A 15,093-nucleotide genomic window follows, 5' to 3' on the forward strand; every position below is an offset into this window, starting at 1 on the left:
ATATTTACTCGCGATTCCCCATAAAATTTTCTCGAACCGAATGTCCATCTGGTTCGGCTCGAACAGATCACACCGACACCGACCCGAAAAGGCTACTCAGCATTTCTAGAAGCCGCTGTACTTGGTCGAGCTAAATAACCTTTCCTGATTTAGCTTCATACGTCAAAAGAGTCGACAACTAGCAGGATCCACATGTCCCCCACCCAAGTGAATTGATCTATCCACTTGCACACATCTACCAAAACTAGCCAAGAAGACTTTCGAACCAATGAGAATAGACTATGCCAATCGAACGCCACAGGTCCAGCGCTATCCCGTACCGTTCCTGAAATTATATATGTATTAGTGCTACTTACAGATTTCATTTCAGTAGTAGTAAGTGTCTCAGTCCCTCTTGTAAAACTCGCTTACTGCTCCTCATCTCTTCCGGCATTTCATCGAAACCTCAATTTCCTTCGGAACTCGTACATGAGACTCTCAAGAAGCTTTACTGACGCAAAAAAGATATGATATATTACTTTATTCTCCACATTCCCAAATCTTATAATCAACAAAGGCTGTCTAATGTTCTAATGCAGAAACGCTAATGATGTGACCATCAAGAATACGTCAGACAACGAAGTGAAAACTGTCAAATAGGAGTTGAGGACAGCTTGAAGCAACATCTGGTGTTCCTCCAAATGTATGTGATCCAAAACTGACTTGGATATCTCCATTGAGCCTAGCTTGCATAGCTTACATAACTAGTCTCATTTTTCTCCTTTCATCGCAACATTATCAGCATAAAATATGATTTGGGAACGCCTTATCTAATAAAAATCATTGCTGTTTCCACTAAATTTAAAATTTGTTTTCAATAGGGAAAAGTTAAACGATGCGCCAACGTATAATATATGGCTAAAATAATGACCCCAGAATGTTGGTCTAAATTTAAATGTATGATCAAATTCAAAACCAATTGCTTTAAATTAGCAATCGCTCACAATCATAGATCACGACCTAGATTAGAGTGGTTCTTTATATAGAATTGATAAAAATATGACATTATTATACGGTTCTAGCTAAACTTTTTTTTGGTCTCACCAAAAAAAAATCGGTCTGTCGTTCGCATTAACAGACCAGACGGTGTTTTCCCGACGGAATTATAGATCCCCAATCAATACATTTCTCATATTGTTTGGATGATACCCTGAACAGGTCGTTAGGTTCTTAAATCACACGATGTTTTTAGGGTGTGCACCCATCCAATGGCACCCCGTGTTCAATCAATCTACCAAATAGAATTTGGGCTGGATGAGATCAAGCTATCGTCGAAGAAATCATCCGGGAGGTCAGGCTAACGACCACATTAGTAACAACAAAGCAAAAAAGTACTGATTAGGGGTTGAATTGATACCTTTTAGTACATGGAACTGCGAATGAAATAAGATTTATATATACTTAAGAATGCAGAAAAATCTGTTTTCGAGTTTCTGTATCCAATGAAACAGTAACTACGAAACCTGGCATCTGAAAAAGAACTTCATAGTAGAGTAGATTAGTCATAACATTATTATTAAGCTTATTCTGAATTACGACGGATCACTTTTCGAACAAATGTGATTTGCATTCTCAATATAACGACACGAGTCGGATTCGATCGAACCGCATTCGTTTGAAAAATCAAACCGTCTTAATACACAATAAGCTTGTATAACTTTATACTTTTTAACAATTCGTGCCGTCTTTTGATAATGCTGCCAGTGCTTTTTACAAATACAAACTTATTAGTGAGCGTTTCCGTATTAGTTTTTTAAATTAACAAAACTACTACAAATAGTTGTTATATGTTATGCAATTGCTTGAAAAAGCAACAAATACGACGAATACCAGACAATCGTAATATAAACAGACAACAATTGGATTTAATGTTTTTTTTGCACCGTCGTCATCTCTCATTTTTTTTTTCTTCACTTTGCTGTCACCTGAAACGACTAACAGAATGCGGTGACACACCAGAATAGCGTGACAGAGAGTCACGTGAGTGACTCGTCTCACCTTAGGTGACTTCGGTGATCGCGCGAGTGAGATAAAGTGTCACCTCACCTAAAGTGACTGTCCGGAATAACCCCCACTGTCTAGGACAATATTGATTATAACTATTGAATAGAATAAAAACTATTTTACTTGTATCTATTCCTTTTACTTATATGGTCGTTAAATACATCTGAATAAAATGTTCAAAATATTTTCATAAGACGCTTTGGATGTAGTTAGGATATTAGAACTGCGTAGTTAATGAAAATTGTCAAGAAAGATCCGGTTCGCGGCGATATTTACTTTTTTCGCATCACACGTCCTGTGCCAGGTTGCGCCTGATGCCAGAATTTAATTTTTTTTTAATCATCAACTCTGGCAAAGTCACTGCTAAATAGTCACGATTTCAAAATTCAGAAATCAAGAATGTAAATTTTCGCCAGCGTTATCTAGTGGCAGAATTCTAAACTATTCAGTGTATCGCTTCGTAGGTTTTTATCTCTTTTGCAGTTATATTGAAGACGCCGTCCTGCTATCAAATCAGGAATTCGAGATACAATATGCCAAATATGACATACTCACTAGCGCCACATAGTGGCAGAATATCCAACTATTTTGCATACCGCATCGAACCCAAGTGAACAATGTGCAACATCGAACCCAAGTGAACAATCGAACCCATGTGAACAATGTGCAAACTCTAGTTCAAACATTCGTGTACGTATACCGGGTACGTACACGAGAACGATTCGCACAATCCAAAAAGAGTCAAACCTATGTATACGCACACCGTGTATGTACATGGGGTTCGGATGTGCCGGCACGTGCACGTGTTTTCGTACGAAACAGGTGCAACACCTCATGACTTCAAATTTATTTTTTGAATTGGAACTACGGATATCGTATTAATAGCCACAGGCTGTCAAAAATAATGTGTTGGAGAACATCGTTATGGTACGAAGTGGAGTGAGACGTTTGCCTCGTACGGTGCACTCTACTCCACCGATGCGCATATATCGAAAAGCATAATAATGATTCAGTTATGCTAACACATTTACCGTTTTCGATGGCAGTGCACCGATGTAGTGGAGTGCGTTGGTTTTGCACTTTCGAGCAGAAGAGGAACATGCCTAGTTTTCTGCACTGCGATTCCTAGCGCTATTCGGCGCAATGTATTTCTTATGGGATGAATGACACTTTAATGAAAGGTGGTGCAATGTTGTGTAAAAACCTTATTGTAAATAAAACATACAAAAACCTGTAACTTTAGAAGCACAGTTTTATTGACAAATGTAATTAAAGTCAAAGAGAATAGGGAAAGAGACGAATAGTGTGAAGCCAAAAATACCTTATTGAGCAGACCAATCGTGCAATGTAAATAAACATTGCTCATGCCTGAGTTAGAGGAGATAAGTATTGTACATCTATCAAAAAAGAAATTTGAGTTTTCGTCAGAATTTAGTTCAATCGTGATTGTAAGGTTTGTTTCGAAATGCACAATTTTGATAAACAAATCCAACGATCGACATACGGTTTGTTTTCAAAATATAATAGGAGTCATTTAAAGTGCTGCCTGTGGAAGCGGTTGCGAAAATTCTAGTGTTAAAATCATCATAAAGGGAGTGTTGCCGTTTTGACTGATTTTCACTCTTCGTCTCTTTCCCTATTCTCTTTGGTTAAAGTAAATGATTGGCACGCATTAAACTTGGGTAATACATACTTTTCGACGTTTTTCAGCATTTATTATCAATTCGTCGCCTCAAAATGTTTCTAATGAAAGGCGCAATATTTGGTATTGTATCTGCAACTGCGCAAATACATTAGGACACTAATTACAAAAAGTATAGCCGTGAATGTTATTTGTTCGAACTCGGGATGGTCCCATTAATTTCTGTTCAGTTCTTCGTTGAAACAAACGGATTTCAGCACCACGAATCGATCACATGAGAACTCTTGCTTGTGGTAACCCGTTCGAGCAGTTGTGAACAAAAATATACGTGTATAGCTTGTTTGACAGGCGCTTGTTTTTTTTTCATTTTAAGGAGAAGAAGAACACCGAATAGTCTATATTGGCTTATTGTGAAGAGACCTTGAAATAGGTCACATTTCGGTCTACGCTCTTGAAATATTTTGGTAAGAGTCGGGTTCACAGTCGCAGCAGGTGACAATGCAATTTACTTGCTAAACTTAAGATAAAAAGCGTTCGTCTCGATTTCATTATTTTCATAGTGAAATAAGAATGCCAAAAAGGCTAGTAAAATAGCGAATAAAAATGTGAAACCTCTTCTAACTTGAGTAATTTGGACATTACACTAAGTTACTCCAAATTATTACATGAAAGTTTTTGACATTTAAATTTCTTTTATTTTCCTGAATTCGCTTTTTTAATATACACCGTTCTATTCAATTAGTAAAATAATTTATTTCACGCTAGTTTAATTGTTAGAATAATACAAACATTTTCCATATCTGTCTATTATTTTTAGCATTTACTAAAGAGAACAAACTGCACCAGTATATACTACATCTGAATCACGTGATATGTCCCAGGAAAAGTACGCTACACTGTGCGTAATACACTAAAAATATGCCGTATTAAATTATATCTCTAGAGCTTTGCAAATGTTAAGCAGAATCTGATGTTTGAATGATATCTTCATGTTAAGTGTTAAATTCGATCACTAAAATAGGTAGATCTACACAATGTATCTGTTCCTTTATTATTGAGTTGCTACTTTGCCGCAACTTTTTTTTCTATCTCACACTTCATTAATTCTAGGTATATTTATATTAGTCCATTATAATCGATGATCAGTTTATTTATTTCAAGTCTAAATCATGTTTTGTCACACTAGATAACAAACTTTTTTACATGCAAGTGTGCAGAATGTATTTCTATATAACTGTAATAGGACAGAAGTGTTAAACGTTGTAAAGGGGTTGAGTTTCTGTTCTGTCCTGTAATAAAGTCGTTTTTCTGCTCTCAAAAATTTAGTTTGTTCGAATCGTGGTTAATATCACGGCCGTATTAAAATGTCTTTAAATATCTGCAATAGCAATCTCAAAGCCAACGATCTAAGTGCCATGATAATCGATGCACAGACTGGCGGAGACAAAAACAGTAAAACTAGCAACCGTGAAAATGGCTACATACAAACTGGCATCACAGAAGATCGCATAAGCTTTGTACGGGTTTTCCTATATAAATAACCTCACCAAACAATCATGCTCGTTTAATTTCTTCGCTGTAATGAGTATGCAACTAATACTATGCAACTGGAGTGCAACCACAGAGAACAGACATATAAGCTAGAACAAACTTTCCCGAAAAACCTGTGTAAGCATTTAAATGAAAATACGTTGAAAATCACAATCGCATACAGGTTTGCATGCGTGAGTCACCATTGTATCCAAGTTTGCATACAAGTCCCGAAGCGCCGACCAGTGGCAACCCAGTTAAACTCATTCTGGAACTGGTTCGGATTTCTTGCTTGCTGTTGTCATTTCAAAGCGACAGTTTAATTTCTTACACAAGTTGAAATCTTTACTTGTATGTCAGTTCTCAGTGATGCAACTGTCAAACTACGCATATCAAGCAGTTGAGTAGATGGCAGTAGTGAGCCACTGACTTACAATTCTTTTAATCTATCCATCTTTTCCAGGGTATTACATTTGCGGATGATGTTATTTTTTCGATAGAATCTGAATCATTACATCTCTATGGCACTATGTGGTGCACAATTATTTCTTTATTTTTTCTTAACTGAAATGTAGGGAGATTTTTTGAACAACTCAGCCTATTAAGTCTCGACTATTGATCTAAAACAAAAATATACATGCCACGAACCGAAATGGCTTCATGAAAATATTTGTTGAAATAGAAGCAAGATCCTATTCCAAAAATTCTTAGTCTACCCTCTACCTTTCGCACAGAGCAGAGCCAAAATTCATTTTCTTCATCATATAAAACAAGGAAATCTTCTGATTCTGACCTTCCCACAAACATTTCAATAATTTCACTAAAGGCTTTTCAAAATCTTGCGTAAACTCTCAGCTCATCCTAGTCCAAAAAAGTACTACTAATGTGGCCACGCTGCATCGCTTTCTTTTCCGTGCTGTCTTAAGGTTGGACAGAAAATGCGCAAAAATCGAAAAAAGCAGTTTTTTCCACACCGTGTGTTAGATCTTCATTAAAAATTAACCAGATCATGTAGAATGTTGTTACAGTACTGCTGATTGATTTTTATGAAGATCTAACACACGGTGTGGAAAAAACTGCTTTATTAGTTTTCGATTTTAGCGCTTTCTCTGTTCAACCTTAAACTACTAAGAGCCCCAATGCTTGAGTAAATCGGGCAAACGAATGAATTACAACGCCGATGTGTCGCCACATCCAACGCTTTAAACAAATAATGCCGCCGCTTTATGTGAGTGCACCTCTTCCCTTCCGTGCTTATGTCACGGAAATGACCGTTATACCAAATAACTATTACGTCAAACGACCGTTATGCCAAATGGCTTACTGCCATCGATACCGCTAGTAAATTCCTCACCATTCCTCGTCTGGGAGCAGGCATTTATCTTCCACTTCCGCTAGCATCAAGTCGCGTATCAAGGCATTACACCAACCTAACAGTTCCAAGCTGCCTCCTATTGCGATTGAAGTACAGTTTCCTAAATAACTTTTATGTATTAGCATATATTATGAAAAAGCAATGAATTGTACAAAACAAAAACTATTTAATTTGCTTAATTCACAGCTCTTCTTCACTATCATCCTCATCTTCATCGCTGTCCATTGCTTCAGCACCTGCTTCGGGTCTATTCGCACCATTACTTCCCGGAGCGCTGCTGGGGTGCTCTGTTTCATCGGCATCCATTGGCGCGTAATCGTTGTCCTCCTTATACTCCATATCAACCTCGTGAGCTAAGCTGTCACCCATTTCGGCATCGCGACACTTGGCAGCCATTAGTTCCCGGCGAATCTCCGGTGTGATTTTAGGATGCGATTTTTTTCTGTAAAACATTTTGAACCGCAAATTAGCAGGCCGCCTAATAAGAAACGAAATACTTACTTCAACAAACGCAGTAGCGCTTCGCGTTGCTCGGTAGAAATATCGTTCTTATACCGTTGAGCAAACGAAAGCAGAGCACTATGCCACAGTGTTGGCAGCTCACGTTTGTCTTGCTCGAAGCGCAGAAAATGAAACACGGCAGCATCTACCACCCGGTACGGGAGAGCGTACCCCTTATCCAAAATAATTCGGATCAGAACAGAATTGGCACCCGAGTATTCCATCTCACAAATTTTAAGCAAACATGCCGATGTGTGTAGTACCGGTATAGTCGTATTGCTGATGATACTACCGAAAATAATCGCTTCCCGCAATGTACAATCTCCCGATTCCAACAGAGGCAGAATTATTCCCTTCATGAAGGCGGCCGGTTTGAACAGAGCCTTTTTCAGTGCTCGATACAAGTAAAAATTTAGCTTGTGATACTCAGCCAAATCATCGCGGATTCGAGGCAACAGGACCAGATTGTAGAACCGCTGAGCCATGTACTGAGTTAATCCCGATGAAAACAATCTCGTAGCTTGAAACATTGCCGACGCACTCCAATTGTGTGGTTCAGTAATGTACAGGATCTGTTCCCAGTTTCTCAATTTCGGAACTATTTTGAATGCTTTTGGCACGCGTCCACTGCGGTACCGCTTTAGAACGTCACGAACTCCTTCGTACATCTCTCGTACGCGAGCATCAACTTCTTCCATTTTCAACGAACCGGTGTCCGAAAACTGTGTCTGGATTTCAGTTTGTTTCTCTGTAATTTTGTCCATGATGATTTCCGCCAAAGTCCTTGTTTTTACGCCATCTCTGAAATAGTTTAAATAAAATTAATAATGCTTAACTTTACGCGAATTATCTAAACTATACTTATTCTGGAACATCTCCAACGCCCGCTCATCCTCCTCATTAATTTTAATGTTATCGAAAAAATCCTGCCCATCCACCTCCGCTTCATCACGGTACTCCTCGTCTGATTCATCTGAGGAACCTTGATCGCCAAGTCGGTGCTTCTTTTTGCTAGCGACAGCAGCGGCCTCAACTAGCGATGGTCCAAATGAGTCGCCCAGCAGATTGAGCTCGGCCTGTTGTTTTCGCGCCTGGTTAAGAATTTTCTTGGTCGTCTTAGCATCGACATAGTCTTCCTCTTCCGCCCGTAGACGAACTTTACTGGGCTTTGGTTTTTTTGCAACTCGACCTTCATTGATCTGATCGCCTAGGGGCGCTTTCGCACCCATCAGACTTTTTATTCGATGCGCTTTAGACTTACCCATTCTAGCTATATCTATTTGGTACCTTCCTCTGGTTAATATACTGTAAATCAGGTTATAGTTGAAAATCTAGTCCAGAGTTGAATAAAACTGGAATCAAATTCCTTCGGAGTATTCAAATGCAACCAAAACAGCACCGCGTGCTTACCGTGTTTACCAGACCGAATCAATTTTGACAGCTAAAATTTTAACGAAACAGTCATAGGCGTCGGCTTCAATGAAATTTAGGTGGGGTATCGTGGTAGGAAACGGAGGAAACCCAGTCAACAAAAGGTGAACAAACATTGTTAGGCGAATTGAATATTTTGACGTTTTACTCTACTCGTTTGTGCTAATATAGAGATCTTTAGCGGTATGTGGGTTACGGCATTTTCTGGTGCAGATTATTACTGTGAGTTAATATCTCAATCCTTTTTGCCTTTCTCACTTTTTCGACTTTTTAACCAAGGCCCGCAGGGCTGAGTCTCTTATATATGCTGATTTTGAATTTTTAGTTGATCCAACTTCCAGTTCCGGAGTTACGGGTTGAAGAATACGGTCATTCATCAAATTCCCTTATAAACTGGTAACACCATGGTGTCCGAATGATGTAATACATATTCAAATAGTTCCAACTTTACTTGGATTTTCTGGTCCGTATCACTAATGACCAGTCAAACTAGATTTGACCACATTAGCCATCTATGACGGTTCTTGATACCCAAGGGGAACTCGCCAAGTTCCTAAGCTAATATCATCCCTTCTCCCGCGAACTCAACCGTTTTTTACAAATTTGATTTCAAATGAAAAATATAATATTTCCATTGACTGCTATTAAATTTTATTCAGTGCTTTTGGTTTTGGTGTTACAGGTTGGTTATTGCGGCCTCATAGGAATTTCTCATATAAACAGGTACAATCTTAAATCTATTGAAATGAACACAAAATTACTTCGATTCGCTGGCCTAGATTACTAATATTGAATCGAAGATTCTTGGACCAAGTTGTCCACTATCGATAATTCCGGAAGTCTCGGCTTCCGGACATACCAGAACTAAAGTCATTTCGGTGATGACTGTACCAATTTTCATTAGCCTAGTCTCAAATGGATGGTATAATATGAAGTTGGCTGTTGAACCCCTCATCCACCCCTCCGTCTCCTTCCTCTCAGACCAATCTCACATTCGCATTCTCTTGACCAACCTGTATACCAAAATATGTTAGCTTGTTCCTAACGCAACCTCCCCTCCCACTAATTATCCCCCAATCCTCCCCTCATTCCAAAATATGTGAACATGAAGACAAGATCGAACTCACGCTGATTAAGCTAATAAAATATTTTTGTTTGTTTCAAGTGTGTCAGCGTGGACATGTTGTTTATCAAGTTCGTGGCAGTCGTGCACTCATATATACTTACCAAGTGTAATAAGAATGTAATGGATATTTCCCCACAATGTCATATTGAAGGCAACCAGCTATTAAATCACGGCTTTGATGAATGAGAAAGGTACAATTGCACCACTAAGAGGGTTAACGCAGGTTTTTTGATGGATTTATACATTAATTATTATATGTGCGATTTTATATTGTTGTGTACTTTGTACTATACATGAAGGTTTTTGGTCTTCAGTTCAATAACATTTCTGAAGACTGCATCTTGTTGTCCATACTATGAAAAAAATGTAGCAAATATCTGACTTTAAGGAGGATTAATCACTATAACTATATCAGCAAAACGAAGGTCTTGGATTATCATAAAACATTCTAGAAGCCATCATTGCTGTACGCTTTACCGTTTTTGCGTGAATAATTTTTCGCGCGTTTTTAGCTATAAAAACCTTTGTGAACTATTTCAATTCATGGTTCATAGACCGTCTCCACCTTCCGTCTTTCATATGCATCCCATCGTAGATTGTTTTCAACACGTTCTATTCGAAAATACTAAGATCGCGTTGGTTTCCCGTCAGCATACTCCAGGTTTCTTAACCGTAGAGGACCCTGGGCTGATTCTTTCGATACTCTCGTTATCTACTGCTATTTAGATTTTCGTCATAATACAGTTTTCGTTCACCTCATACTCAGTCGTGAGAAGGTCTCCGTTAGTGTCTCGTCATATGTCGGCTTGTGGCACAAAGCCTTTACTCGAGCGAATTACTCGTAACACGGTACAGATGCTCCATCGCCACGTTATCCCGGTCTTTCTGTAGGCGATAAAATATTTCTGTTCATTAGAACGTGGTCGATTTGGTTCTCAGTTTGTTAATTAGGTGATCTCAAGGATGGTGTTCACGTCGCCGATTAGGAGCTTTACATTTTGCCGCGGGCAGTTGTTATAGACACGCTTCAAATGTGCTCAAAATGCATCTTTCTCGTTATCGTGCCCCGCTTTGTGAGGGCAGTTCACGTTGATGATGTTGTAGTTGAAGAAATGGCCTTTGATCCACACACATCGCTCTAGTAGAATGTAATCGCTCGGTGCCCGTTTTTCCACACCCCGCCAAGCAAAGTTCCTACAATGCTGCGGGGTCGAAGTTACGAGTTTTCTACTCATCGTGTAAGATTCACTCCACACCAGGAAAGCAAAATGTCATTTCGATACTACTACAGAAGGTGGTAGTACCCAGTCGATGCCAGCCTATCCTCATTAAGCTAATCAACTTTTATGAAAAAATCTATACACTATTCAGCAACGAGGCGTACTCGTCCACCACGTTTAGGCACACGGTTCGCATAGCGTACACACTCAATTCGGCTCGGCAATTTCCCAACAGCCGTGTAGTCAGTAAGTTTAGAAACTTCGGATCAGCTACGAAATGTCATTTTTACTGAGATCTCAGCCAAAAAATTGTTTACTGAAATCTCAGCTGTTGAGTTTTCGGCGAAAGATGCAAAAAAAGCTGAGACTCGGCAGAAAAAATTAAGCGTGTACGGATTTTTTCGTCATTTTGGTCAGTTTATTCATCATCGTACAAGGAAGCATGTGATAGGAGCTTGTGAACACTGGGAAGTATTCACCATTTGACGATTAACTTTCGAAGTTGACGGTTTCGAAATTATGTGATGTTGACCGTAAGAAAAGGACCCAAAGCTGTCGATCTACAAGAAACACTACGGAATACCTTGGACAATTTGTCTGTTTGTTCTATTAAGCTGGGTACGGACAAAACTGAGCTAGTTGTATTTTCTAAGTAGCGTGAACCAGCACAACTATAGCTTCTATTAATGGATCAAACTATCGCTCAGTAAAATTTCTAGGTGTCTGGTTCGACTCGAAAGGTACTTGGGGATGCCACATTAGGTATCTGAAACAGAAATGCCAACAAAGGCTCAACTTTCTTCGTACAATAACCGGATCATGGTGGGGTACCCACCCAGGAGACCTAATTAGGTTGTATCAAACAACGATACTGTCGGTAATGGAATACGGATGCTTCTGCTTTCGCTCCGCTGCGAACATACATTTCATCAAACTCGAAAGAATTCAGTATCGTTGTTTGCGTATCGCCTTAGGGTGCATGCAGTCGACCCATACGATGAGTCTCGAAGTGCTGTCGGGCGTTCTCCCGTTGAAAAATCGATTTTGGGAACTCTCATATCGATTGCTCATTCGATGCGATATCTTAAACCCGGTGGTTATTGAAAATTTTGAAAGGCTTGTTGAGCTTAATTCTCAGACCGATTTCATGAGCCTGTACTTTGACTACATGGCGTAGAATATTAATCCTTCTTCTTGCAATCCCAACCGTGTGCACTTCTGAATCTACTGTTTTCTACGACACATCCATGAAAGACGAGATTTGTGGAATTTTGGACCACATACAAGTGGTTCCAAACATTTTTTATAATAAATTCCGAGAAGTCGACTGCTCTAAGATGTTTTATACTGTTGGATAAAACTTCGAAGGGTCCACTGGCTTCGGTATTTTCAATCGAAAGTTCACCGCCTCCTACAAACTCAGTGACCCTATGTCCAGCCTCATTGCTCCAATCCGGGCAATGAGAAGGCAGACTTCTTAGCTATGTTGGGTGCCCTAGAAGGTGACGTTTATGAAAGACCAATTTGCTTCTACAAGTTTTTCAGTGTTACTCATCAGAGAACCCTCGAAAGTTGACAAACTTCGTGGAGCAATGGTGAACTAGGAAGGATGCTACATTCGAAAGTTCCTAAGGTATCGACGAAATCTTGGTTCAAGGGAATGGATGTGGGTCGTGACTTCATTCGTGTGATGTCCAGACTCATGGCAATCCATTACACGCTGGATGCACATCTCAGGCAAATTGGGCTTGTGGATAGTGGTATCTGCGCTTGTGGCGATGGTTATCACGACATCGAGCACATTGTCTGGGCGTGCACCGAGCACAGTTCGGCCAGGTCTCGGCTAATGGATAGCTGTAGCTCTTCCTGTCTCTTCTAGTTTTAACTATTATATTACTTAATCTCGTCTAAAATGCCTAACTTTTCTACCATATAAAAAATAACTCTAATTAATCTCAATATTAATCAATATGTAATCCCCTAGTTTTAAGTAATTTAAGTGCAAACAAAACAAAATTGGCACTTTTAAGCTAAAGCAAACATGCCTTATCAAATAAACGAATTGAATGATAAAGAAAAAAATGTTGATTGATTATGCCGATTTCTCGACGTAACAACTCTGTGTATATCTCACACATGGGCATGAGCATCGAAATTTTCGAAATCCTTAACAAAAGAATGGTATCAAATTGCTTGTATTTTACATGTACCATTGCCACATGTTTTCAAACATTGTCCGACACTTTTAAATTTACCGGTACTATTGAAACACAAGAGCAATGTTATAATTAATCTATTAGTTTGGAGTTTCTGAAACAATTGGTAGTAAAACGATGAAAACCCATTATTGAATTGAAGACCAGAGTTGTAACCGTCCAAACAGTGGTGCAGCTTCGTTATTTTGATACAATTTGTTTGATGCGTGACGAATGAATTTAAATAAAAAAGTAATATGAAATTTGTTGAAAGTATTGCTTCAAGCTCTGGTAGATATGTGAAAAGTTCATCTAAAAGAAGTTAGAGTTATCATCTAACAGAAACAGCGATGTTAACTTCGAAGTTTGTTGCTTTGTTGATAGTTCATGAGCAACAGAGAAACAATGAAAAGGTTTCAGTAGAAATTTGATTTTCGATTGCAGATATTTGCAAGAGCACATGTTGTTGGCTAACTACCAAGTTCTATGCGGAATATAAATGAAGAAACCAAACATCGCCGTTTCAGGTTTCAGGTTCCAGCTAACTTTTCGAATGATCGACTAGCGTCAATCTCAAATAAAAAGTTCCGGGCTTGGTGCTATTTTTCTCTATCGACTTTACCGCCAATGGCAAGCGCCAGTAACAATAAGGATGTTTTACTCCCTCGCTGAACACGATTTAGCCATTTGTTCTCCCGCCATGGAGCGAACGTATCCCGGCGCGGCCGGTTAGTTGTTTGGTTGCCTGAGCACGTGTGTGTAAACAGTCGCCACAAACAAATTTGTTTTCAACTCACCATCTAGAAAGTACGGGCACCGATGGTTTAGCGCTACTGCAACCCCCAGCGAAGTAAATAAATGATTGATTATGATTAACCGCGGCAGAAAAGCACCTCCGAGTGCCTGCTTATCACTAGATCAGCAATGTGCGCGATTACAGATTGTGTTTTTCAGCTTGATATGACGATCACGTTCATGGGTTTGTTTATTAGAATCAGTGGGAAATGAATTGTAAAATTTTATTATAAAACTAAAAGCAATAAAGATTCTGAATTTACAAATTTCCGACCTCTCTCAACATCCCATTCCATGCGAGAATGTAATAAATTTGCGGTAACAGTATATGCAGTTCCAATTATCAACACAAAGTCCTTGCTTATGTCATGCTGATACAGTAGTGGAAAGTGAAGTGTATTCTGGAAGTTGTTGCATTTTCAAAAAGCAGCTAAGCAGCTGCACTTTCAAAACGCCAGCTGGTGAAACACAACCCGTCGGTCGTTTCGAATGTTTTATGAGACTCTAAACAATGTACCGATGGCACATTGCCCACCCACTATTTAGTGTTATGAAGGGGTTTTCATGGTAACTACCATGCGTTTTGACATTCTTTTTGTTTTACGATAAATATACATATTTATCACAAAATCAGCACCATATAAACAATACCAACTGATTCTTACCAAACTTTAAAGTAAACGTTTCGCGTTAAGTTCATGGAATCTTAAAAGTTAAATAAGCTTTAAATTTTATTAGATCGGTGGGTAAACGAGCTGCCAATTCCACCGACGAAAGCATCTTGTTGTGAGGAATTGTTTATGACTAATATATGACTTTGTCTCTTCAAAGTGCCACTTGAATTTGTGTACCGCTTTACGAATAATCCTATGTAGATAGTGCCAAATACATAATTACCTCTTCAAGTGCTTTCTATTTATAACTTAAGCTATAAATCTCCAACAGAGACCATTCCACCAGACAAGCCTCCCACTAACGGAGCGCGGAAAATCTTTCACTCGCCCGCATCCACAGTTATACAGCCGAAACTTTTGCTGATTTTGTTACTATCCTATTGTAGGTAGATAGATAGAAAGTATACAACTGCAGCTGTTGGTAAGAACACGAGACAATCCTCCCGCCATTCATCTTACTCACAGCTGCCTCTGGGACGAGACTTACCAACAACCGGTGCGGTGTCTTGTTTCTCAAAGTTTACTGCAAGTTGAATGTCGACACTCAAGTCTTAAGTCTAA

At 39.1% G+C, this 15,093-nt stretch overlaps 2 protein-coding genes across 2 annotated transcripts in view; one reads left to right on the forward strand and one right to left on the reverse strand.

Annotated features, from left to right (window-relative positions):
• LOC131684637 (secretory carrier-associated membrane protein 1) overlaps positions 1-5,006 on the forward strand; it is a 39,154-nt gene extending 34,148 nt beyond the window's left edge. Inside the window, exon 6 of the mRNA XM_058967663.1 lies at positions 4,503-5,006. Coding sequence (XP_058823646.1) covers positions 4,503-4,512 — 10 coding nt within the window. The 3' untranslated portion in view covers positions 4,513-5,006. The remainder of the gene's footprint in view (positions 1-4,502) is intronic.
• A 1,689-nt stretch (positions 5,007-6,695) lies between these two features.
• Positions 6,696-8,518, reverse strand: LOC131684636 (bystin). The gene is made up of 3 exons (XM_058967662.1): positions 7,953-8,518; positions 7,092-7,892; positions 6,696-7,032 (listed from the first exon to the last, which is right to left on the reverse strand). Exons 1-3 carry the CDS (start codon positions 8,354-8,356, stop codon positions 6,771-6,773), a joined length of 1,467 nt encoding a protein of 488 aa, XP_058823645.1. The 5' UTR covers positions 8,357-8,518; the 3' UTR covers positions 6,696-6,770.
• Between the last annotated feature and the right edge of the window lie 6,575 nt (positions 8,519-15,093).

The sequence above is a fragment of the Topomyia yanbarensis genome, chromosome 2 (genome assembly GCF_030247195.1).
Source record: "Topomyia yanbarensis strain Yona2022 chromosome 2, ASM3024719v1, whole genome shotgun sequence".
Classification (NCBI taxonomy): domain Eukaryota; kingdom Metazoa; phylum Arthropoda; class Insecta; order Diptera; family Culicidae; genus Topomyia; species Topomyia yanbarensis.

What these genes read in the sequence shown, in the direction of transcription:
- LOC131684636 (XM_058967662.1), bottom strand. Translation starts at nt 8,356, where the DNA reads ATGGGTAAGTCTAAAGCGCATCGAATAAAAAGTCTGATGGGTGCGAAA. An exon ending in TTGGAGATGTTCCAGAATAA is followed by an intron (nt 7,893 to 7,952) that starts GTATAGTTTAGA and finishes AAACTATTTCAG; the next exon opens with AGATGGCGTAAAAACAAGGA. An exon ending in GCGCTACTGCGTTTGTTGAA is followed by an intron (nt 7,033 to 7,091) that starts GTAAGTATTTCG and finishes AATGTTTTACAG; the next exon opens with AAAAAAATCGCATCCTAAAA.